This window comes from Mya arenaria, chromosome 4, assembly GCF_026914265.1.
Source record: "Mya arenaria isolate MELC-2E11 chromosome 4, ASM2691426v1".
In the NCBI taxonomy this organism is placed as follows: domain Eukaryota; kingdom Metazoa; phylum Mollusca; class Bivalvia; order Myida; family Myidae; genus Mya; species Mya arenaria.
In genome coordinates this window covers 27267708-27295612 of record NC_069125.1, presented here as the reverse complement: position 1 = coordinate 27295612, position 27905 = coordinate 27267708, and the positions used below count along the sequence as shown (strand labels likewise).

Here is a 27905-nt window from a genome sequence, read left to right as displayed (position 1 = left end):
TACTTTCAGTTCTTTTACTACTCTGAAAGTTTTAGAATACATCTGTGGTCTGTAGGGCTGTATTCAATATCCACCTTAGATTGAACTTAAAGATTAGAAGTGTAGTGTTTCGATTGGACTGTAAAAAACAGACAAATAAAGTGAATAGAATCAATGTCGCATATCTAAGGATAAGAATTACATTGAATATGGCCTCTGCTGTATTTTAAATAAGATTTGAGACAACTGAATGAACCCATCAAAACATATTTCAAGATCAAAGATTAAAAACGATGAACAATGGGTCCATTGTTGACGGTTGTATTTCGAAACAAGGAAATGCGACATATTGGAATATATGAAATGGTCGCAACATAAGTACCACAAAGACAAACACGCTGAAACTATACGAACAGTGTTTAAGTGAACACAAACAACTTTGTTATTACAAATAAGTGTTTATTGCTAGTTTACGGAACGCCGCAGGTAATAGCGAGTCTGTCCAGGTCTCTGGTGGACTGTTCACACCGGCAATTTGGTTGCAACTTGTCCTCGATCACCGCCGAGAACCCCGTCGATCCGATCGGCTGACACACGCCGTTAGCATCAAGACAACCTAGTAGCATGAACAAAACATTTAAATAAGCAGACTCACACAGTTACGGTTTTATCTCTAGTGTTTTATATTATTAAACATTTACCACCTACATATATGAAAAATTCACAGTCCACATTGTTATGCATTTTGTTTTTAAGGTACTACTGTAATTTTAAAACTACATACGTGTATATGCATATAGGATGTTTGCACTTCTGGGTCAACATTAACCCATGCAATAGATCATTTGTTCTTTTCAGAATGGACAAACTGGCTCACTTTGTGTGATCATTTTTGAAACGAATCCTATCGTAGATTTGTGACACGCGTACTGGAGGCATAAGCCTTGCCGCCGCTCCGTCCACTCCGCGCCCAACACCTTGCAGCCGCCCTCTGACGTCCGGCAACCTGTCACGTGGGAATATAGATACTACTAGCTTTGTGTGGAATATGTTGAATATAGATCATGTTTATCATTTGCATTTTAATTTCGGGCATATCATGATACATTTTTTTTATAAAAATAGCAGGACGCATATCGATACAGTCTGGTCGCCAAAACGTCTTGTCCGTATTTACAACCCTACACTCACCCTCTGACAGCCGGAATGCTGACCTACGAAGAAACTTGTAATAAAATTAGTGGTATGGCCACAGGATACCGTAGCCGCCTACGCTACATCCTGTCCGCGTCCTAAAACTTCCATTCACCCTCTGACAGCTGTCACCTTGCACCACTGATACAATTATTATACAACTGGTGACATGGCAACAGGAGACAGTAGCCGCTTTCCGCTACGTATGGTCAGGATCTTTAACTTTACATTCACCCTCTGAAAGCCGCCACCTAGCACTACTGATACAAAAAGTATACAATTAGTGACACGGCCACATGACACAGTAGCCGCTTCCACTACGTCTTGAAAGCGTCCTCAACCTTACATTAACCCTCTAGCAGCCGACACGAAACATTAAGGAGACAATTATCCTCCGCCCGGTCCGCGTCCACCGCCGTACACCCTTTAGCGGCTCCCTTACGTCTATCCGAAACTGCTCGGTAAATACATGCTGGCGGTTATAGTCACAGAATCAAGACGAATCGCAACGGGTATGTACAATTTAAAAGACTTAAAATAAAAGAGCAGGCACTGTGATTGGTTATATTGAACAAGTTGTTGTTTTTTTAAAATGTATTTCTACATATAACCCGATAACGATAACAACAGTGAAACTCGATCTTTTTAACGATCTTATCATACATTTGATTTTTTAATAGTTTTGGAAGACGAAAGCAAGACTGGAGTGGAAATGTTAGAGTAGGTTTACTTTTTTCACAAGTTAAAGTCTTAATTTTGATTTCGAACTTCTAAGGCAATGATCAGTCCGAAGTTAAGACTCTAGGGGCAAACCTGCAGTATTTCAGTTCATTGTAATTCCTCTGGTTGAGTTTTGATGATGATATTGACTGAATTTTATAATTATTAAAATAAGTACAGCTATTCACATATATGAAACTGGACTGAATTAAGATGTTTTGAGTTTGAGTCCAGACTCAGACTTGAGACTGTTCATGATCACTGCCCCTGAAGGTTGTTACCTCCTCCTGACAGAGTGAAGAAGGCGTCCTTGTATGTATCGTTAAACTGACACTCGTACTCCGCGCATGAGTTTGTCATCTTCGTGAAGCCGATTGGTCGACAGATACCTTGGTCGTCACAACCTGGTGCAGAATTATGGAACAGGAATAAATACTTTTGGTTTTTAAATGTAGTAAATCATACATCTGGTGTAAAACGTGTTAAACTACAATGTCATGCATTACTACGCCAATAATCGTCGCTCCCGGTGACGGGCGACATGCTTCTTGTATCATCTCGCCGGATGTATAAAGCTTGCGTAAAACATGTAAAACATGTGCTAGCCCAACCCTTGTCCCTACCGGCGGTGACAGGCGCAATACTCCTCTGTATCATCTTGTCCGTGCGCCGCACGACACATTTCCGGGTGCGGCAGCCGTCCGCCCATGTTTCGTTCACCTTCTTGCACGTGCTGTTGAACACGCAGCCTGAAATACAGCACCAGGTTGTACCAAAGTTTGGCCATGTTTCTTCTGCATACGTGCTTGGACGTTAAACAGTATGCAATACGTGTGGAGCGAATGACTGCGTTGGAGATCGGAACATTATAATATATTTTGTGAAATGTGCCACAAGCTCCTATTCCATACCGGTTAAAGCTGACCTACGTAACCGACCCCTTCTTCGGGAAGGACACTGGTACTCGAAATGTTAACACTTATATATAAAGGTCAGCAACTGCTAATCGTATTCCCAGTGGCTGATCTGCACTAAAGCTCCCCCTTTTCCCCTAGATCCGCCGGGCCGTTTTACAATGGTACTAAGGACGTTGACACTGATATACACTGATATAATTATAAAGATCAGCAACTGCTTACCGTATCCAACGACGCTGATCTGCATTACCGTGCCCTTGTTCCGCTGTGCCTTATTACACTGGTACTCCGCACACCTCTCATTATCAGTCCAAGTTTCATTCTCGTACTTGCATAATTCGTTGTACTGGCATCCTGAACCGGGGATAAAGAAACATATTTAAACTCTCTAGTACTTTTCTGTACAAATGAAGTGACGTCCAATTTCGCATGAATGCCTCCGACGAATCACCGGCGTAGTAGTGTGTGCGACTTATTATACAAATGTTAGTAAAGCGCATGCGCGTTGTGGAATGTTCGCATGTGAACTCAATTTTCGCTTTTGAATCAAAATGGACGGCGTGCAGTATTTACTTCATCATCGCAATTTATTGATCAATTCAAACAGTATAATTTTTAAAAAAAAATGAAAGGGAGGCAAACGCGACCAAAGTTTAGGTATTTGCTAGTATGCTATAACCAGTGAAGACTATTAGGGCGGCGTTTTTTTTTCGGCGTTGACATTGATAAACGATATAAACAAAGTGGCAAATGTATTTCCTTACAATTTGTACACTGTTCATACATTTCGACATCAAGAATACAAGGTATTTGTTTATTTAGAACATATTGTTTTTCTACTTGATACGATTTCACTGTTTTAAACTGAACTGTATTAATTAAGACATGAAAAGAAAGAGTGACTGTCGGTCGTTCTGAACAAATTCGGATAGACTTGTGGAATTTTCAAGCAAATGTATGGAAGTGATGAAAAACAATTGGGAAGCACAATGTTGCTAACGTACTTCACGGGAATTGCCATTTTGAGCGGGGCATTCAAGATCGCATGAACGCCCCCCCCCCCCCCCCTCCAAATGATTTTCAATCCTTAACATACACCATAAAGTTGGGTTTTTTTTTAAAGATAACCATGCAGGAAACCGCTCTCAAATTCAAAACAATCATTTTCCCTTGTATTTACATTTCATCATTCAAGCAAATAGCACCATTTATGACAGATGCCTTTCAATATAGTGCTGTATTAATGGAAATCAAAGCTATAATCATGATGTTTGTCATAGTTATTCCTTATGGGTATTTGTAAGCATCAGTATAGTTTACTGACCAACGGAGACAGGCGAGAGCCCAACACTTCTCCCTGACTGGATACACATGTAGTCTATACAGTTGTCCTTGACCGTCTGCCCAACCGGCACACACCGTCCACTAAAGTCCTTGCATGCTTTGAATAAATAGATAGAAGTAATCATTGTTCACAAGTTTTCTCTGTTTAATTACAGCCAGCAGACAGGTAATGCCAGTGCTAAATATGTTTACGTTGGATTAATTAAATCGTTGGGTTTGAGTCTTAACTAACGCCATTATTTAACTTCTTTTAATGCTAGATTGACTAAACAGCGTTAATGACGCAATAAAAATCGAATTATTTAAGGTCTCTTTACAAATTTTACTCAAACGAGTATCTATATTTAAACAAATTTTGAAAAAATAATCGTCCACATTAACGACAATGAGAGAGATCCATGAATCCTGTAAGAATTATTCTCGTATAATATGGTTTTGTATTATTTCAGCTATTTTCAGTTCATAGCACATGTACCTATTTTGAGCGTTTTCACGTTCCAATTAACCTCGCGCTCCGCTCTGCTGACGTCACATTGGTAGTCTATACAGCCGTCAGACCAAGTTTGGTTCGCCTCGTAACAACTGCCATTCCACTCACAAGCTGGAAACATTCAATAACATTATACCAATCTGTTTTTACTCAATTATAAAGACAGCGACAGTGTCATATGAATCACTGCGAATTCAATGTATAGCGTAGTGATGGTGTCCTTTGTTTTGCGGTCAAGAGAGCACTTGGCGGCTCTAACACACCACCTCCTGGATGGAATACAAATTCCATACAACTGGAACACTCCCACCGTGCAATTTATGCATTAGTTACACTTTAAGCGACACATATGAGGGATAAAAGGACACCGTAAATCGTCAAGTACTCATCGTGACCAACATGAAAGAAAGATCAAATATATCAAAGATAAAAGAACTATATCCTATCCATAAGCAAAGAGTCCAACGAGGTAAGTTCCATTCACTGTTTAACATGGTCTAATTTTAATTTTACAATTTTGTTTGATTTCATAACAAATACAACCAGGATAGAAAATGGAGAAAATAGTTAGGGCATAACTGATCTCTTTCTTCATTTAGACCTGCTCAATGGAGGTGGCTATGAACTACTGCAGTGTTCGATATAAGAAGCGTTAATATATTTATCCGCATGCACCAAATACGCCTTTCAATCAATCCGTTAATATCAACGTTATAAGTTCGACGTTCCGACATCGTCCATGGCCAGTACTTCCTTTGTTTTGGAATAATAACTGTATTAAGTAAGCTAGCATTTATATGCCCGTGACCCTATCACTCACAGACTGTGGTAGCGTTAACTGTGGCGGTAAACCCCGTCCCAGTCTCAACCCACTCGCACCGGAAGTTGTGGCAGCCGTCCATCCATGTTGCATTTACCGCCCGGCACTGACCCCGCCAGCTGCACCCTGTGTGACGTCATCATGCACGTGCGTAGTGCAGTGTTAAACGATATATATGTGTGCTGATATAATTTGCTATTATATTGGATATTTATTAAAGCGTTGTGGTTTTATTATATAATAACAGTTAATAAAAACGCACAATAAATCGACTCAGTCATCGTGAAGAGTAAACAATGGCGTTTACAATGTGATCCTACGACAAGAAAATGTCTTGTTTATTTTCGATACAAAACTTGCGGTATTGTCCATGCCTAAACACGTGTATGTGTGATGTTGTTTTTTTACATAAAAAAACTTCGTTTTATTTTGATTTATTTTATGGTTTTTAGGAATGCTAAATATACAGTTCAGTTATACAATTACTGAATATGAAGCACTGGCACATGACTATTTTCCATATTGTTAAGCGGTGCGTTTTCATATACTGTTTGTACAGGCATTTAATAAAGAATATAATCATTGTTATATAAGCAAAGAAAATATTTTTTATCAAATACAAACACAAAAAAACCCTTGACTATTGAAAAACATCAGAGCTTATCAAAAATGTACATGTACTTTTAAAGTATCGTTATAATAAAATCATTTATATGATAGATATGTATATGATATTCCGGACATCACTCGTATATATATAAGTACGTGTTTACACGCTCGCAATAGCATTGAGATAACGCATGGTAACAAGTTGAACTCATATTCAAGATTTACCTCCCTTTAGGATATCAAGCGACACCATGGTTTTGTTGTCGTTCATGTGACAGACGGCGTCGTAGCACTGGCCTGTCACTTTCTCCCCGACCCTGTAGCAGTTCCCCTGTCCGTCCGAACACCCTGGAGGCATAGCAAGCACGGCAAACCGTCGTGAATGGCAAAGCGGTATTGCAAGCGTAGTGAACAAGCGTGCAGTAAATTCGTCGGATGAACGAGCGAAAAATAATTTGACGTTCAAGGAATATATCGAGGTGGACGGGCGGACAGTGAATATAGCGGGATGCAGGGTGTACATTGAATATAACGAGATGAAAGGACGTACAGTGAATATAGCTGGATGGAAGGGCGGACAGTGAATATAGCGGGATGGATGGGCGGACAGTGAATATAGCGGGATGGAAGGACGAACAGTGAACATAGCGGGATGGAAGGGCGGACAGTGAATATAGCGGGATGGAAGGGCGGACAGTGAATATAGCGGGATGGAAGGGCGGACAGTGAATATAGCGGGATGGAAGGGCGGACAGTGAATATAGCGGGATGGAAGGGCGTACAGTGAATATAGCTGGATGTAAGGGCGGACAGTGAATATAGTGGGATGGAAGGGCGGACAGTGAATATAGCTGGATGTAAGGGCGGACAGTGAATATAGCGGGATGGAAGGACGTACAGTGAACATAGCGGGATGGAAGGGCGTACAGTGAATATAGCGGGATGGAAGGGCGGACAGTGAATATAGCTGAATGTAAGGGCGGACAGTGAATATAGCGGGATGGAAGGGCGGACAGTGAATATAGCGGGATGGAAGGACGAACATTGAATATAGCGGGATGGAAGGACGTACAGTGAATATAGCGGGATGGAAGGGCGGACAGTGAATATAGCGGGATGGAAGGGCGGACAGTGAATATAGCGGGATGGAAGGACGAACAGTGAATATAGCGGGATGCTAGGGCGGACGGTGAATATAGCGGGATAGAAGGACGTACAGTGAATATAGCGGGATGGAAGGGCGGACAGTGAATATAGCGGGATGGAAGGGCGGACAGTGAATATAGTTGGATGGAAGGGCGTACAGTGAATATAGCGGGGTGGAAGGACGTACTGTGAATATAGCGGGATGGAAGGGCCGACAGTGAATATAGCGGGATGGTAGGGCGGACAGTGAATATAGCTGGATGAAAGAGAGTACAGTGAATATAGCGGGATGGAAGGGCGGACAGTGAATATAGCGGGATGGAAGGACGTACAGTGAATATAGCGGGATGGAAGGGCGGACAGTGAATATAGCGGGATGGAAGGGCGTACAGTGAATATAGCGGGATGGAAGGACGTACAGTGAATATAGCGGGATGGAAGGACGTACAGTGAATATAGCGGGATGGAAGGGCGGACAGTGAATATAGCGGGATGGATGGGCGTACAGTGAATATAGCGGGATGGAAGGGCGTACAGTGAATATAGCGGGATGGAAGGGCGGACAGTGAATATAGCTGAATGTAAGGGCGGACAGTGAATATAGCGGGATGGAAGGGCGGACAGTGAATATAGCGGGATGGAAGGACGAACATTGAATATAGCGGGATGGAAGGACGTACAGTGAATATAGCGGGATGGAAGGGCGGACAGTGAATATAGCGGGATGGAAGGGCGGACAGTGAATATAGCGGGATGGAAGGACGAACAGTGAATATAGCGGGATGCTAGGGCGGACGGTGAATATAGCGGGATAGAAGGACGTACAGTGAATATAGCGGGATGGAAGGGCGGACAGTGAATATAGCGGGATGGAAGGGCGGACAGTGAATATAGTTGGATGGAAGGGCGTACAGTGAATATAGCGGGGTGGAAGGACGTACTGTGAATATAGCGGGATGGAAGGGCCGACAGTGAATATAGCGGGATGGTAGGGCGGACAGTGAATATAGCTGGATGAAAGAGAGTACAGTGAATATAGCGGGATGGAAGGGCGGACAGTGAATATAGCGGGATGGAAGGACGTACAGTGAATATAGCGGGATGGAAGGGCGGACAGTGAATATAGCGGGATGGAAGGGCGAACAGTGAATATAGCGGGATGGAAGGACGTACAGTGAATATAGCGGGATGGAAGGACGTACAGTGAATATAGCGGGATGGAAGGGCGGACAGTGAATATAGCGGGATGGATGGGCGTACAGTGAATATAGCGGGATGGAAGGGCGGACAGTGATTATAGCGGAATGGAAGGGCGTACAGTGAATATAGCGGGATGGAAGAGCGTACAGGGAATAAAGCGGGATGGAAGGACGAACAGTGAATATAGCGGGAGGGAAGGGTGTACAGTGAATATAGCGGGATGGAAGGACGTACAGTGAATATAGCGGGAGGGAAGTGCGTACAGTTAACATAGCGGGATGGAAGGGTGTACAGTGAATATAGCGGGATGGAAGGGCGGACAGTGAATATAGCGGGATGGAAAGGCGGACAGTGAATATAGCGGGATGGAAGGGCGGACAGTGAATATAGCGGGAGGGAAGGGTGTACAGTGAATATAGCGGGATGGAAGGACGTACAGTGAATATAGCGGGAGGGAAGGACGTACTGTGAATATAGCGGGATGGTAGGACGTACAGTGAATATAGCGGGATGGTGGGGCGGACAGTGAATATAGCGGGATGGAAGAGCGTACAGTGAATATAGCGGGATGCTAGGGCGGACAGTGAATATAGCGGGATGGAAGGACGCTCATTAAATATAGCGGGATGGTAGGGCGGACAGTGAATATATCGGAATGGAAGTGCGTACAGTGAATATAGCGGGATGCTAGGGCGGACAGTGAATATAGCGGGATGGAAGGACGTACAGTGAATATAGCGGGATGGAAGGACGGACAGTGAATATAGCGGGATGGAAGGGCTGACAGTGAATATAGCGGGATGGAAGGACGTACTGTGAATATAGCGGGATGGAAGGGCGGACAGTGAATATAGCGGGATGGTAGGGCGGACAGTGAATATAGCGGGATGGAAGGACGTAAAGTGAATATAGCGGGATGGAAGGGCGGACAGTGAATATAGCTGGATGTAAGGGAGTACAGTGAATATAACGGGATGGAAGGGCGGACAGTGAATATAGCGGGATGGAAGGACGTACTGTGAATATAGCGGGATGGAAGGGCGGACAGTCAATATAGCGGGATGGTAAGGCGGACAGTGAATATAGCGGGATGGAAGGACGTACAGTGAATATAGCGGGATGGAAGGGCGGACAGTGAATATAGCGGGATGGAAGAACGTACTGTGATTATAGCGGGATGGAAGGGCGGACAGTGAATATAGCGGGATGGAAAGGTGTACATTGAATATAGCGGGATGAAAGAGCGGACAGTGAATATAGCGGGATGGAAGGGCAGACAGTGAATATAGCGGGATGATGGTAGGGCGGGAAGGGCGTACAGTGAATATAGCGGGTTGGAAGAGCGTACAATTAATATAGCGGGATGGAAGGACGTACAGTGAATATAGCGGGATGGAAGGGCGTACAGTGAATATAGTGGGATGGAAGGGCGCAATACGCTCGAGTTTTGGCAATGAACACCGTTCTTGTTTAGTAGTAATAATGCATCTTAAATGTAGTTAAATGAAGTTTGTCGTATGCCACCAGTTTTTGAACAGTTTACTAAGGTAAACTGTATTCGAGTTAAAGGAAACCCGACAAGTTGTTATTAAATCTCAATATTTCGACTCTTAAATGTTTTGTGGGAAATTAACACCGTTTGTGAAGTTTACACCGCGAACATCTCAAATGCAAAGCTTAGTTTCAAGTTGTAGCGTGTCTATAAAGTCGAAGAAACGACGGCGGAAAGACGACTTCACAGCTATTAACGCTAAAACAAAAATACCCTGAATATTACAACACTTACTACAGTTGTAATGGTTGGCATAGTGTAAGTTTAAGGTAGCCTCGTGTATTTACCGTAGGTGATGGGTATAACATTCCACTGGTGTCGGTCGGCCTCGATCTGGATATCACAACGATACGTTATACAGTTAAGCTCCCATGTCGAGTTGGGCGGCATGCACGACTCCAGCCACGGACACTCTGCAATATAGGGGGCATATCAGTGGGTCCTGCTAGTACACAATAGGGTTATTATTCTTAAACCAAAGCCGTGCACGGACCTACCTAAATTGGAAGATTCTAGCCATTACGGTTAAACGTTAAATAAAAAGCGAATGTAGCGCAAATGCAATTTTGAGTAAGGATTTACATAATGGCTGCAAGGTAATTTGCGCCGTACCACACAGGATTTGCAAAAAAAAACACCACCCATTTTAAAATGTCTGACATAAGACACACAAATTGCGCAATAAATTGAAATATGCTAATTTCAAAATTCGTTTTCCAGAGAAACCTATCATAAATTATCAAACATAATAAACTCTCGTCTATAATTTTGCCCTAAACGCAACGGTTCAGTGTTAGTCTACCGCTGCAAAATAGTGCTAGTGTAAGTAATAAAGCATAGATGAAACAGAAAACGCCCGCAATAAAATAATCGTAACTGAAATTAGCAAAGACTGATAATAATACGTTAATTAGTACGAACCAATGGGTTGGCACAAGTTATTATGTAACATGGTAATGAGATGCAAAAAATTAAATGAAACCATAGCGTGTGCAGTTGTAACCTACTTCTTTTGCAATAACGGACGTAGAACTACACATATAAATACTTCCAAGTCCTTGCATATTTTACCTTACAACTTTGTAAAGTCAAAACATTGATTGGTCACGCATAACGTCAGCCAAACTTACCCGCAGCGTTGACCTTGAAAGCTGGTTTCTGCGTTTCAGGGTTGACCTTACACGTGCTAGTATAACAGTCACGTGTCAATTGAGAACCGATCGACCGGCATCGGTCTCCGTCGCGACAACCTGAAATGAGACAAATGTACTGATTATTACAAAACGAGCTCAAACCCACCCCCTTCCTTCCAATTCATAGTTGCCCTTTGCACAATTTAGGTTTGAACAATATAATACAACTTGTAATTGGTGTAATCGTATCACGTGACTGAACCGGACATTTGACCGGCCAGACGGCAGGATTGTAGTATGACAGGCAAATTCCAACACGGCGCGGTGACTTTCAAACCGTTCGGAATGTTCTAGTGGCACGTTTGCAAACAACAAAATATACTAGAATTTCCCTTAATATGATAGAAAATGATTTTCTTATTGTACGCTGCCAAAACTCAACAATCAAGGCATCGTGAGGCAATTGTTTGTTTAAATATTGCATCTTACTACATACTCTAGTGTTTAATCATGCAAAACTTATTAATGCAATCGGCTGTTTGTGCCTGGATAAAGCATTTGAAATGTATTTCCACGGCAGCGAAACGTGTACTTAAGTACCCTCCTTTACAAATTACTTTTAATCACAACTTGATTGACCTTGCCAAACCGGGTCCACGGTGGTCACCTGGCCATGCGTTCAATACGTTAGCCTTAAAACAATCAAAACAATATCTCCCATCATCGCATTTACCTTGTGAAATCTCGGAGACCTTGAAATGTATGGACGCTCCCCGGCCCCGCCTCCAGCACGTGAACCTCGTACACGACTCACCTAGAAACTCCGCCCAGATGTCACTTTCAGCCCAACATCGGCCCTCTCCCTGACAGCCTGGAATAGAACTATTGAATTCAGGAATGTATAAACGTGTGTTCCGGAACACCTCAAAATTGTGTTCAGTTAAACAATACTTTTATTGCGTATGTTGTATTTTCTTGAGCAGAAGAGAGTCAATGAGGGTCTTCAAAGATTTGGATTTATTAAACCTATGTCTACTCAATGCAATTCCAACAATGAATGATAACAATTAACTCAATAGGCTACACCGGCACTAACCCCCGCTGACAACCTCCAGCACGTTGGCGCCGTTCTGTTTCACGCACCGTTTGAGAACACAGTTGATCATCTTCTGTGTGTTCACAATGATGTACTGCCCGGACTCGTCCTTACAACCTGTGATAATAAACATGATTATGACAGTAACAACAACTAATTATAGGAACATGATTTACCATTGGACAGCTGAACTCTTGGCATTTCTCGCTATCTATAAATACCGCATATTTTTTAAAAATATTATACGCTTGCACATAAAGGAAAAACCTAAATTACTTCCCAAATTTGGCACCAGATGCCCCAACAATAGGCACATACAGTATTTCCTCAAAACAATCTTAGAGTTTTCAATGCGAGCTAGGATGCTGATAATGCATCACTTTATGCACCAGTCAATTGTAACCACGCCCCCCCCCCCGCAGGTCCAGGGAATAGTGGGGACTTTGACTTTCGGTCCAGCCAACCCAGGGTAAGATCCCCGTCCTGCGGGGACGAATTGCTGGTAAAATCCCCGCCAAATGCAACCGCACCCCAGGGACTCTAAGTAAGGCCCATTCCCGGCCATTTCTGGCGCAAAAACAAAATCACCGCATTCACCCGGCACAGCGGGGCCACCTGAAAGGTAAAAACACGGCCAATTTCCCCGGCTACCCCCGGTATACCCCGGGACCACGGGTGGGGGGGGGTGGGGGTTACAATTGACTGTTGCATTACATGGTTTAAATAATAAGCGCAACAATCATGTTGCTGTCTCATCTGTGTTTCCCCGTTAAAACAGCGCATACTGGTTTCCCAGTTTAAATCATATCTGTTTATGAGTACAGATAATTATACCTACGCTATTTTAATACTTACTGGATTTTACGTGGTAGACAACCCTAGTAAATTTCGAACTGGAAAAATGCGTATAATCTACGAAAAACACGTGTCCTAAGCTATATCAGTGTGTGTATACCACGTGATAAATTACATCATTTATGCTACATCAGAAGGCAACATTTTGCTTAAAATAAAGACTTTCAACATAGATAACTTTTCTTTTACTACACCATTTTAAATAAAACAAAGGGCAGTCTATGCCGCTTAAATAGCCCCGCCTTTGTTTTATTACCGAAGTTTGATAAAGTCATTAGTTTCATCAAACACTTCGACAAACCTGTTTCCAAAATAATGTTTTGACAGTGCTCGGTCAGACGGCCGTATTGTGAAATGGTTTGTCGAAGTGTTTTATGAAACTAAACTCTCAATCAAACTCTGGTAAAAGACCGGAGGTAGGGCTCCCCAGCGGCGTAGACTGCGCTATGTTTCATTTAAGATGGTGAAGAAATAGTGAAGTTATCTTTGTTTAAAGTTTTCATTCGAGGCAAATTATTGCCTTCCGACGTAGCATTTATGACGCAATTTATCACTTGGTATACACACACTGGATATGATACATCGATAATTAAGATTCAATGCGTTGTACACACCGATGTCAATTTTTTTTTCTTGCAATAATACCATCTGGTGTCTAGCCCATTTAAATGTTATCAATGCTACATGGTGTTTGTAGAGTGTACTGAAGACGAGAAAATTGTGTTTACAGATAACACCGCCGATAACAGAGGTTGAAGGGATTTAGATTGCTTGTCCTTTACACTAAGGGCATTGGTTGTTTACTACCTGTATTTTACACTAAGGGCATTGGTTGTTTACTACCTGTTCTTTACACTAAGGGCATTGGTTGTTTACTACCTGTATTTTACACTAAGGGCATTGGTTGTTTACTACCTGTTCTTTACACTAAGGGCATTGGTTGTTTACTACCTGTTCTTTACACTAAGGGCATTGTTTGTTTACTACCTGTTCTTTACACTAAGGGCATTGGTTGTTTACTACCTGTATTTTACACTAAGGGCATTGGTTGTTTACTACCTGTTCTTTACACTAAGGGCATTGGTTGTTTACTACCTGTATTTTACACTAAGGGCATTGGTTGTTTACTACCTGTATTTTACACTTAGGGCATTGGTTGTTTACTACCTGTATTTTACACTAAGGGCATTGGTTGTTTACTACCTGTATTTTACACTAAGGGCATTGGTTGTTTACTACCTGTATTTTACACTAAGGGCATTGGTTGTTTACTACCTGTATTTTACACTAAGGGCATTGGTTGTTTACTACCTGTATTTTACACTAAGGGCATTGGTTGTTTACTACCTGTATTTTACACTAAGGGCATTGGTTGTTTACTACCTGTTCTTTACACTAAGGGCATTGGTTGTTTACTACCTGTCCTTTACACTAGGGGCATTGGTTGTTTACTACCTGTTCTTTACACTAAGGGCATTGGTTGTTTACTACTTGTCCTTTACACTAGGGGCATTGGTTGTTTACTACCTGTCCTTTACACTAAGGGCATTGGTTGTTTACTACTTGTCCTTTACACTAAGGGCATTGGTTGTTTACTACTTGTCCTTTACACTAAGGGCATTGGTTATTTACTACCTGTCCTTTACACTAAGGGCATTGGTTGTTTACTACTTGTCCTTTACACTAAGGGCATTGGTTGTTTACTACCTGTTCTTTACACTAAGGGCATTGGTTGTTTACTACCTGTTCTTTACACTAAGGGCATTGGTTGTTTACTACCTGTTCTTTACACGAAGGGCATTGGTTGTTTACTACCTGTTCTTTACACGAAGGGCATTGGTTGTTTACTACCTGTTCTTTACACTAGGGGCATTGGTTGTTTACTACCTGTCCTTTACACTAGGGGCATTGGTTGTTTACTACTTGTTCTTTACACTAGGGGCATTGGTTGTTTACTACTTGTCCTTTACACTAAGGGCATTGGTTGTTTACTACCTGTTCTTTACACTAGGGGCATTGGTTGTTTACTACCTGTTCTTTACACTAAGGGCATTGGTTGTTTACTACCTGTCCTTTACACTAAGGGCATTGGTTGTTTACTACCTGTTCTTTACACTAAGGGCATTGGTTGTTTACTACCTGTCCTTTACACTAAGGGCATTGGTTGTTTACTACCTGTTCTTTACACTAAGGGCATTGGTTGTTTACTACCTGTTCTTTACACTAAGGGCATTGGTTGTTTACTACCTGTTCTTTACACTAAGGGCATTGGTTGTTTACTACTTGTCCTTTACACTAAGGGCATTGGTTGTTTACTACCTGTCCTTTACACTAAGGGCAGTGGTTGTTTACTACCTGTCCTTTACACTAAGGGCATTGGTTGTTTACTACTTGTCCGTTACACTAAGGGCATTGGTTGTTTACTACCTGTCCTTTACACTAAGGGCATTGGTTGTTTACTACCTGTCCTTTACACTAAGGGCATTGGTTGTTTACTACCTGTCCTTTACACAAAGGGCATTGGTTGTTTACTACCTGTTCTTTACACTAAGGGCATTGGTTGTTTACTACCTGTTCTTTACACTAAGGGCATTGGTTGTTTACTACCTGTTCTTTACACTAAGGGCATTGGTTGTTTACTACCTGTTCTTTACACTAAGGGCATTGGTTGTTTACTACCTGTTCTTTACACTAAGGGCATTGGTTGTTTACTACCTGTTCTTTACACTAAGGGCATTGGTTGTTTACTACCTGTTCTTTACACTAAGGGCATTGGTTGTTTACTACCTGTTCTTTACACTAAGGGCATTGGTTGTTTACTACCTGTTCTTTACACTAAGGGCATTGGTTGTTTACTACCTGTCCTTTACACTAAGGGCATTGGTTGTTTACTACCTGTCCTTAACACTAAGGGCATTGGTTGTTTACTACCTGTCCTTTACACTAAGGGCATTGGTTGTTTACTACTTGTCCTTTACACTAAGGGCATTGGTTGTTTACTACCTGTCCTTTACACTAAGGGCATTGGTTGTTTACTACCTGTTCTTTACACTAAGGGCATTGGTTGTTTACTACCTGTCTTTTACACTAAGGGCATTTTTTGTTTACTACCTGTTCTTTACACTAAGGGCATTGGTTGTTTACTACTTGTCCTTTACACTAAGGGCATTGGTTGTTTACTACCTGTCCCTTACACTAAGGGCATTGGTTGTTTACTACCTGTTCTTTACACTAAGGGCATTGGTTGTTTACTACCTGTTCTTTACACTAAGGGCATTGGTTGTTTACTACCTGTCCTTTACACTAAGGGCATTGGTTGATTACTACTTGTCCTTTACACTAAGGGCATTGGTTGTTTACTACCTGTTCTTTACACTAAGGGCATTGGTTGTTTACTACTTGTCCTTTACACTAAGGGCATTGGTTGTTTACTACCTGTCCTTTACACTAAGGGCATTGGTTGTTTACTACTTGTCCTTTACACTAAGGGCATTGGTTGTTTACTACCTGTTCTTTACACTAAGGGCATTGGTTGTTTACTACTTGTCCTTTACACTAAGGGCATTGGTTGTTTACTACCTGTCCTTTACACTAGGGGCATTGGTTGTTTACTACCTGTTCTTTAAACTAGGGGCATTGGTTGTTTACTACCTGTCCTTTACACTAGGGGCATTGGTTGTTTACTACCTGTTCTTTACACTAAGGGCATTGGTTGTTTACTACCTGTCCTTTACACTAAGGGCATTGGTTGTTTACTACCTGTTCTTTACACTAAGGGCATTGGTTGTTTACTACCTGTTCTTTAAACTAAGGGCATTGGTTGTTTACTACCTGTTCTTTAAACTAAGGGCATTGGTTGTTTACTACCTGTCCTTTACACTAGGGGCATTGGTTGTTTACTACCTGTTCTTTACACTAGGGGCATTGGTTGTTTACTACCTGTTCTTTACACTAGGGGCATTGGTTGTTTACTACCTGTTCTTTACACTAGGGGCATTGGTTGTTTACTACCTGTTCTTTACACTAAGGGCATTGGGTGTTTACTACCTGTCCTTTACACTAAGGGCATTGGTTGTTGACTACCTGTCCTTTACACTAAGGGCATTGGTTGTTTACTACCTGTCCTTTAAACTAAGGGCATTGGTTGTTTACTACCTGTTCTTTACACTTAGGGCATTGGTTGTTTACTACCTGTCCTTTACACTAAGGGCATTGGTTGTTTACTACCTGTCCTTTACACTAAGGGCATTGGTTGTTTACTACCTGTCCTTTACACTAGGGGCATTGGTTGTTTACTACCTGTTCTTTACACTAAGGGTATTGGTTGTTTACTACCTGTTCTTTACACTAACATACACCTAAAATAGGGTTTTGGTACATACTTAATTCCAAGCATTGTAGTATGATTCTACATTGATGTTCGCGAAATGGTATACGACGCAATAACCTATGTAGAAGAGCTTTTAGATTTTCTAAACATGGTCTTGGTTGATTTGTGAATGAAATGTTTGTTTATCTATTGAGTTTGGAGTTTGTGTGTGTGTGTTTTCCCTTTTTACCTTATGTAATATATAGTTTGAAAATGTTTTAAGAATACTACCATTGCAATGAAAAGTTGTCTACTTCCTCTTTGAAAATATGTGCATTTTTTGCAAACATGTATTGACTACATGAGCGTTCCTTTAATTTTGTAATATCAACTCTGATTAACTAAGAAAAACGGACAAGGGCTCGAAATTGTTTGCGATGCCTTTTATGTCATTCAGCTATCGTTTAATCATTTCTCGACTTCGAGAAAAGGTAAATAAAGTAAAACCGACCACACTCTAGCGGTCTGTAGTGGCAGATGGACAGTTTCACGTCCCCGTCCTGTATATCCAAGGCCGGCAGGTTCCCTTCTGTCACGTGGCTAGAGGTCGGAGCACCATCGAACGTCATGAACTCGACTGTAGCATTCATCCCTGTCAATGCAAATTTAGGAGTATCTTATTAAATATGATTAAGTATTTCCTAGATATAGAAAACCGCATTAACTACAGCTTTTTTAACAACAACGTCAGTCTGAAGACGTTACAATATGCAATATGATTGATTAAAATAAATACGTTATGTAGAAATGCATTTTTACATGCTTATATTGTATCAATTTTATAAAACACTATCTAATAAGGTGTATGCTATACAAACCCTGAACTTGCTGACATCCCGTCGCCCCGTTTTTCATGAACAAGACAAAGCTGTTCTCCTTAGGCATGACAATTTCAGTGCTCGGAGGCCCGTCTCCACGGCAGCAGAAGTAGAGGCCCGTGTCTGGACTGAACTCGCCGTCGGGAAGGTAACCGATGTTTGTTGCGTTGAGCGCCATCGCGTCTGCGTCGTCTATCTTTATAAAACCATTGGTGAAGCCTGAAAACGCATTGCATTTTCAGAATAATTTAGATTTAGACTTTCAAAATGCATTCGACAGTATTGTTAGAATGTGTGTGTTTAACTTCTCAACTTCCCATTTGAGCGAAAATAGTTCAGATACATGTATATGTTATACATTGAATAGAAAGGAGAAGCATATTCAATAGAAAAAAAACATCAATTTTTCGTGCATATCAAAATTAATTATAATTCACCTCTTGGGCAAAAGCCACCGGATCGAAGTATACAGTAACTCCCTCGTTCCCAGTAGGTTTTGTACTTTGGAGCAGCTACCATATCACTGGCCGGACCGTGTACACAGAATTTGTGTGACATATGTGCCGGGACGTATGTTCCGGATAATGACAAGGGATCGGAATAGACGTTAGCGCCATCGCCGAAGTGTTTTCGTGTTCCTTCCCGCCAAGATTCGGGGACGTCTTTTGGACAACCGCTAACTGGCTTTAACATGGCATATGGACCCGCAGGCCACAGCATGGCGTCTGTAAGTAAAAGGTTGTATAACTGATATTTGGGTAGTTGAACTATAAAAAGGCTTAGGTATGCATAGACATGGCTAATTGGTTTGGTTCAGCCTTTGTCAACCATTTTTAAAATCAAATCTAAACACTAGGATTTTAATCTTAAACTTAAATTAAATCTTAAAGTGTGAATTGAATATTGAATACGGCCCCATATGTTTATACATAACTTGTTGTGACTCTGATACTATGGATGCTACTTATAAGACCGATGTAATGACAGTGCCAAGTGTCACCTATGCTTCAATATTATCGTTATACTCTGGATCATTTACAAGCCCAGGTGTCGATAAACATGTTTTAACGCGAAAGAACGCCGCACCGACCGTTTGGCAAGAGCTTGACCTCTGCGACGTCATTTGTAACGTTACACGTGTGTATGGTACACCCATCGTGCCAGTAGCTGTCTACGGGTCTGCAGGAATCTCCAACCGCACATCCTGGTAATAAAGTCAATCAGTGATTTAGTTAAGATGTTATTAGTTGTAAGGGTATACGATGAACACTTATTTGAATTTTGGATGCGTTATATTAAAGGAAATGAGAGAAGGGTAATACACCCCATGTGCTCTTTACAGCGGGGGTATGCTTTAACATCCATCTTATGCACCAGTCAATAGTAACCACGCCCCCCCCCCCCCAGGTCCGGAGAATAGCGGGGACTTTGACTTTAGGTCTAGCCAAACCCGGGTAAAATCCCTGCCCTGCGAGGACGAACTGCTGGTTAAATCCCCGCCAAAGCACCCGCACCCCAGGGACTAACGCTATTCCTCGCTACTTTTGGCGCGAAGACAAAACCACCACATTCACCCGGCACAGCGGGGCCACATTGAAGGTAAAAGCACGGCTCATTTCCCCGGCCTTCCCCGGTATGGCATTATGCACCAGTCAATTGTAATCACGCCCCCAAGCTCGGGGGAATAACGGGGACTTTGACGTACGGTCCAGCCAAGCCCAGGTAAGATCCCCGCCCTGTGGGGGACAAACTGCTGGTAAAATCCCCGCACCCCAGAATACCTAGGTAAGACCCATTTCCGGCTATTTTTGGCGCGAGGACAAAAACCACCGCATTCACCCGGCACTGCGGGGCCACCTGGAAGGTAAATATACGGCCCATTTCCACGGCTATCCCCGGTATACCCCCGGGGCCGTGGTTACAATTGACTGGTGCAATAATGTGCAGACATAAATGATATTTGCAATATAAGTAACAAAAGCATAAATGGTATGCTTTCGAGCATGAATTATTATAAGTTTGGATAAATGTTACGTTTTCTTTGTGTTGATTTTCAAACAAAGATCTATGCATTTAATAATGGTTACACAGCCAACACCATGCTAACCTGTCTGAATTTTGGTAATTTTGAGACTCCCCCCGTTCAGCTGACACTCAATGACGTCACATCCGCGCACCAACCTCTCCCCAACAGATAAACACTGCCCGTCTGCGTCCTGGCAACCTAAGCTCCACCAATTAAAACACAATGTATCAAATTGATGCAATGTAGCAAAAACGAACCATAACAGAGTGTTTTTTTTCATTTTTATAAATCCTGTACCCTGATACTCTAACAAAACATTCTCGTTGTCGATTTTCAGCATGTTTTCATTGTTCTCTGCGTCCTGGCAATCTAAGCGCCACCAATTAAATTATTCTTACCCTCATGCTGTAGTATGTACATTTCTCCGAATATGAGCTGTACTTACTTTAAAATATCAATGGACCCACATTGGCTTCTCTGAACTCTAATGGTAGAGCTTATATGATGATATGAGTTTAATCATTTTGGTATTTTGATAGCATTTTATTTTTACATTTACGTATGTATTTATGTTTAAGACTAAGTGAGACTATAAAACTAATAGTTATCGCAAAATCCATTTTAATTGTGAAAGACAAAAACCAATGTTTAATCAAAATACCTGCTTCTTTCAGGTAATATTGCACGGTGGTGCCGCTAGTGGAACACGTGAACGTGTTGCAATCGTCTGTCCACGTGGAGTTCACGGGATGACACGTGTCCTTGTACTCACAACCTAATATTAAAACAGGAAATGTTCCACTGGAGAATATATATGCATAAGAGAAACAAACATGTTATGCTGAATTTAGAAAACAGTATAAAGAACAATAAATTATTTACATATCTAACTTAATTAGTGGCACAATGATTTCAACGTAACGAGCAAAACATAAATATAACTGAAGGCTATAAACCTTTAAAAAACAACGGCAGTCAATTATTTTTCTGACAAGAAACATGTGTCGTATTAGAAAAAGTAAAACGATAAGTAAATAAGAAAAACAAAACTAAGTCCGCCAATCTCACTATAAACCCATACTCGCTTTAAGGGTCGGTAGCGATGCAAAAGTCGATTGAGAGACCAACAATTTAAATGTTTTAAAAAATCAACTTCTTTTAAGTTTTGAGGTTCAATATTTAACATGCATGACTCATATATATCCGATGCAACATGAAAAGCTGTAATTAGGAGTTGAGCATTTTTTTGCGAAATAATATTTTATCAGATTTCCAATCAAAAAGCATTTACGTTTTCCCGGAAATGTCTTAGTACAAAAAGAATATGTTTGTGAGTCAAATTTATTGGAACTGCCCAATCAACAATGTCTTGTGGCTTTGTGTTGATTGCAGCTATTTTTTAAAAAGATATATGCTTTTTTGTAACCCGGAAATGAATTTCATCCACAAAAGTTCATTATTTTTTCTAAATAACTTTCTTATTTGACAAGATATCGTCAAGATCTCTGAAGACATCGTGGAATAGGTAGTCTGTGGCATTTTGACATACAAATGAAGTACTAATGTCGGCAGACTTTTCCGTGAATGTGAATGGTTTTTTATCCAAAATCTGTTAAAATATTTTTTTGTTAAATTTCTTTAACTCCTAACTAACCCAAAACATGTCGCCAAGAATAAATGTTTCGCTCCCAAAAAGATCGTACTTCAATGCTAAATAAAACATGCATTTTATAAACGTTTTAGTTTTTACCTTCCCCACCCACTTTTGCATCGCTGCCGGCCCTTAACATCGAGTATGTAATAAACTGAATACTAGATTAACAAGAGCTGCTGTCACACACAGAAACAGTAAAATATTTCTTTGTTAAGGGGCCATAACTCGGTAAAATACAAGGAACGTTCTTTATAATGTTAAATCCCCACATCAAAAAGTATCTAAATCTATTGTGCTTGTCGCCCTGGTACATTTATTTTGCAGTCCAAATTGAAAAGACACATATCCGTTTAAAAAAGTGATTTATATCCAACATCGAACTTGACCTTAATTTCATGGTTAAAAAATGTGCACCGAAATGTTTTTAAATCCGTCGACCCTTACATGAGTTATTGTCTTAACAGCGTATGTTGCAATTCTGTATTGAAAAAGTTTAACCAAAGTCGAACTTGACCTGTTCTGATATGACTCATAAGCATCAAATATATTTTAAAACCCATCAACCTTTCCATGAGTAATTATCCGGACACCAAATGTTTGGACAATTCTAAGTTCAAAACGGGCAATTACTATGTAAAAATAGTATACAGTATCACAATTTCAATCTGATCTGGATTTCATGGTGCTTAAAACTAAATAATAAATTATGGACACCTTTTTGGGAATATTATAAATAAAAAGGGGCCATGACGTAAAAACTAAGGTTTTTAACCATAGTTGAACTTGACCCGTATTTTATGGAAATGAACAATTGTACAAACATATTTAAATCCGTCATTTGTGGCATCAGTCATTATCCGGACGACGTACTACATGTGGTACATTCTGAGTTGAAAATGGTCAACCAACACTGGTAGTTTGTAGTCGAAATTGTCAATTGAAATGTGGTGTTAAACATGTGTACCAACATTTATTAAATCCGTCGACCTGTTCATCGGTTATCTAGTGGACAACATCATCAGAACGACGACCAGTCGACTGACCGTAAATCTCACTCTTACACCCCCGTCCTGAGGTATAGTTTTCATATAGATCTACTTTTTATAGACGGGATAACATATCAATGTACAAACCGTTTTCGACTACTTCAAAGAAGCCATCTGGCATACACTTGAAGACAAGACAAGGGTTTAGGGGCTTAGCCCACCTCTCACCCTCGCTGTAATAGACCCCGTCCATCTGGCAGGAACATACAGGGTCGCAGTGACCTATTTAAGAGAAAAGAAACATATATGATCAAGCGATAAGGGGTTGGCCCCACTTCTTCGTCTAGACCTTGTCCATCTGGCAAGTATACAGAGTCGCGGTGACTTGTTATAATATATAAACGGGATAGTGTTAAAATAAGGGCTTATCAGCTGTGTACACCACCCCTCGCTGAAATAGACCCGGTACTTCTAACACGTGCACACAGGGTTTGACAGTTGTGATAGAGAACGGTGATAGCTTAAAGCAATGTTTAGACGTTGTGCCCACGTCTCCCTCTTGCTGTAATAGAAACAGTTGATCTGACACGTGTATGCATGGTTGCAATGACCTGTAAACGTAGAGGACAAGGACTTATAGCCCCGTCCCCCCTCCCACTCCCTGAAATATATCACGTTCATCTGACACATGCAACCAGGGTCGCAGAGATCTTAAAGGAATGAAGAAATGGGACACCTCAAGAAGTTTAAGCGAAAGGGTCCATATCTCCCGTTCTCTGTAATAGACATCTGACACGTGCAAATAGGGTCGCAATAACAAAACAAGAATGGAAAATGGAGAACTAGGAAAATGGGACAGCTATATAAATAAGAGCGAAAATCCCCACTCTTTCCCTTGCTGTAATAGACTTCTGGCATGCGCATACAGTGTCACAGTGACCTGTTGGCGTAAAGAAAGGGACAACGATAAAAGAAGGGCGAAAAGGCTACGCCCAGGTTCCCCTAGCTGTAATAGCCGCCTATCTGACACGAACATACATGATCGCAGTGTCCAGTATTGTACATAAAGGGGACAGCAAATTATTACAAAAAGCATAATTGATGGGTCCGCTTCTACCCTTCGCTGTTAAAGACCCCGTACAGCTGGCACGTGTGTATAGGGTCGCAGTGACCGTTTGCCGTAGAGAAAGGGAACAACTCTAAACCATTAGCTTAGGGGCTGGTCCCCCTTGCTGTTATAAATCCCGTTCATCTGAAACGAGCATAAAGGATCACAGTGACCTTTTGTTATGTAGGTAGTGCCAGGTGGAAGTATACCATAAACCTATCACCATGTCCTATAGTTTGATCATAGAATGTGCAATCATTTAGAGGGTAGAAATCATCTCGTTCATTACAAAGGAGGTAATTTAAAACTTTGGTTCCATCCACAGTAGTTTGATGGGAATGAACTCCTGCTTTGGTGATATATGACCTGTGAAAATAGTGACATTGGACCTTAACGATTTATTTTTTACTTCAGATTTATCAAAGGGGTCACTCCTACCAACGATCTATCGTAAAATAACGATGCATTACACTGCAATATAACAAGTCAGAAGATCAGATATTTAAGCATTTTCTGACAATGTTAAACTGCAGTAATATAATTCAAAGTTATTTTATGTTAGATCGTGGTAGGATTGACCCCTTTGATATCGAAACAAACATTTGGGGTTGAATGTGATTAAAAAAAAATACCGGTCTTATGATAACAAAGCAGGATTTCATTCCTAACAAACCACCGTGGTTCAGTCATCTTCAGTTATAATACCTTTGATAGCTTATTAAAGTCTCATCAATACAACATAATTTACATACATCACATAATAAATATACCTGAAAACATGCATTGCCAGTGTATGAGTTATAAGAGACTATAGCACACAAAAATAATACTATACATTACTTATACAATACTCAAATCGACATATATGCACAACACATAGTATTGCACACATATTGGATACCATATATCTATTTACAAGTAAGAAACTAGAAACCAATGCTAATCTTGTTTTAAAACTTAGTTAAATCAAACAAAATAAAATACTGAAAACATAAACGCGCACAATCGTGCATACTCAAGAAATAGATGTAAAAATCGATTATCATCCCGGTCAGACCGTAGATGATCTGATTAGCATTTATTTCTAGCGATACATAACAAACCACAATAATTTAAGTTTTAAAATTACAACAGCATTTCTTACACAAATTAAACATCCTATAAGTAAGAATACCGTTGCAGGTTTTGGCACTAAGTTTTGACAACATGTTATTTGCTAAAATATAAGACAACTTATCTATATCGGACATACTTTGAAATAATGGATTAATTGTGTTCGCCTTTTCTAACAATGACATTCGTATATTATTACACAACCTACACTAGAATTACACGTGCATTTCTGATTCAACAGAGTTGCAAGAAGGGCAAAGACGATCATGTAGGGCAAGTTTTTCATATCGGCCCCTTTCCACTCGAATAGGGGCTACCCCGCATCTAAATTTACTTAACGCTGCCATATGTTTTAGCGGCATAATCAATTTACAACAATTTTCAACAGAATAGTTAATTTTATATTTGCTTTCCACCCCTTCCACGTAATATGAAACATCCGATATTTGACAACATCTTTCTGACAACAACAAATACAGCAATTTCGTTAAATACATAGTCGATAAACATTCTACAATAAGATGAAACTTATAGTTATTTAATGGTCTAAACGTTGTTAAAACAGATAGAGTTATGCACGCCTGCAATGAAACCATTTGTGTGTCTTGGTTCCTACTCATAGCGGACATTGAACCATTTCTGCTTTAATACATGTAATTGTACTTTTTAACACTTACATGAACTATACCTATAAGTATACATCGTATACCGTTGGGTTTACATATGGTTGACTCGGGAAATTATTCTTCTCAATGTGGAAATATCAACCGAATGCCACTGCCAACTATGGCTTATCAGGTATAATCCATATGTTTGTTATTTATCAATAATTTGAACCGGTTTCGAAAATTAAATTGTGGAACAACTTTGATCTGATTAGCAGGAAGTCTGAAAGGTTAAATAATAAGATATAACACATAGGTTTTACGTGGCATAAGGTTTTAAAATTAACGTTTAATTTAAATTAATTTTGGAAGCCCTCATATGCCATGAAAACCTCATTGATGGAAACGATACTCATTTTCTCGGGTACGAATTTCTATAGTTTAATGATACTACATGGATATATATTACCATGTGTATTATAAGTAAATTACATGTTCAAAGCTGCTTATATATTCTCATTAAGCAGACATGCTCGTTCAAAGTATTCCACGCGATAACTTCCGGGGAAACAGACGTGTAGATAAACGCTTGATTATGAAATGATAGACCTTTGATAATTGAATGATATACCGTTTATTTACTTCATTTAATTTTATGTCTAACAACACTTTACCTGTCGGTTTGGATTTGTAGACATGTTTCGAAGGTCCCCCATCTTGTAACACTGCAGCGAGGCACAATCCGGACAACATAAACACGATAAATAACATCCTTGACAAGGCACTCGCAGTCCCCATTATTGACAGTGTAGTGTTTTACACGATTATTTTAAAACACCTTTTGTCATTTTTTCTTATTTTTTTTTCTTAACTGATTAGGAATTTATACTGCCTTGTTATAATGGATCGCAACCGAAGACCACAATAATTCATATACAAGCTATATCATGTAATTATACAGACCGCGTTTATCATGTTTCGAATATGACAAAACACTAATTAAACATGATTGTTTATCACGAGTAAAACTAGATAGTTATTATGTGAATGTCCTAGCCTCAACCTTGGTATTGTGGCTATATGAACGCAATAATCATAACACCTACGACTTAACCTGATGTGTAGCGACGTTTTATGGTAAATGTCGAATAAGGGCGTGAATTGGACATTTGACATGTGCTGATGTTTATCTTTGTTATATAAATAACATTTATCCCCGTTAATTATCTTCATTATTGTTTTCGGTATAATTGCAATTCCCGCAGGCTTTAACTATAAGCACGCAGATTTGCTACTTCGTTTGATTCTGTTAAACACAATGAATACAGATAAGACAATCATACAAATGTCTTTATTTGTATTTATAAATTTGCTGAAGCTGAATTTTTTTTAATATAAATCGCATAAAATGTCGCAATTCACATCGATGCATTTTTTGGTTATAATTAGTATATCTAAGTGTTTTTGTATTCTAAGCAGACGATTACGTGTACTCCTACCACAACTTGATTGTATTGTAATTACACCTAATTTAATGGGCTATATAGATGGATATGTGGTGAATTATAGCACTGTTTACCATACGATTTGTCATTTTCAAAGTTGACGTATTCAGATGGTTATGTTTTGGGGTTTGAACACAATTAATTATATAAAGGTCAAGAGAACTTTGCTTTGAAAATAATTTATTTCCCAGCATTCAACATATCTATTTTCTAAGAGCACGCATATTTCCATCGCAATTTCGTTGCTGTTTTGAAGAGAAATCTAAAAAAGGCACACACCATAACCTTTGATGGAATACAGGGCAGACACACAAAAGAGTAGCTATATAGAGCCACGCTATGAACGAGCAACTTGCTTTCCCAAACAATTTGACCCATAGATTCAGGTGCAAAAAGATATATACACATTACTTTTACTGTACAGTCGAACCTCGTTGGCTCGAACTTCCAGGGACCGCCGAAAAACCCTCGAGCCACGGAAAATTCGAGCCAAGCGGGATTGCTTACCTTCAGTATACAGCGTCCTTTCCATCCAGTTCGAGCTAACGAGGAATTCGAGCCATTGGGGTCTTTCTGTAATTATGCTTGACAACATTTGTATACAAAGGCCATTGTTCTATAATGTATTATTTTAAACATAAGCAGGATTTCCCCATCATTGCGGTT

General features: G+C 40.3%; 1 protein-coding gene across 1 annotated transcript; it reads right to left on the bottom strand.

Annotated features, from left to right (window-relative positions):
• Positions 1-284: 284 nt before the first annotated feature.
• Positions 285-26814, bottom strand: LOC128232302 (uncharacterized). Its single transcript, XM_052945784.1, has 19 exons — positions 26409-26814; positions 23056-23190; positions 20930-21043; positions 20350-20466; positions 19333-19446; positions 18680-18967; positions 18243-18461; positions 17876-18016; positions 12201-12317; positions 11838-11975; positions 11102-11221; positions 10259-10384; positions 4630-4755; positions 4135-4251; positions 3033-3164; positions 2517-2642; positions 2175-2297; positions 857-985; positions 285-595 (listed from the first exon to the last, which is right to left on the bottom strand). Exons 1-19 carry the CDS (start codon positions 26530-26532, stop codon positions 450-452), a joined length of 2652 nt encoding a protein of 883 aa, XP_052801744.1. The 5' UTR covers positions 26533-26814; the 3' UTR covers positions 285-449.
• Positions 26815-27905: the final 1091 nt, after the last annotated feature.

What these genes read in the sequence shown, in the direction of transcription:
- LOC128232302 (XM_052945784.1), bottom strand. Translation starts at nt 26,532, where the DNA reads ATGGGGACTGCGAGTGCCTTGTCAAGGATGTTATTTATCGTGTTTATG. An exon ending in ATATTACCTGAAAGAAGCAG is followed by an intron (nt 20,467 to 20,929) that starts GTATTTTGATTA and finishes GGTGGAGCTTAG; the next exon opens with GTTGCCAGGACGCAGACGGG. An exon ending in GGGATGTCAGCAAGTTCAGG is followed by an intron (nt 18,017 to 18,242) that starts GTTTGTATAGCA and finishes TTGCATTGACAG; the next exon opens with GGATGAATGCTACAGTCGAG.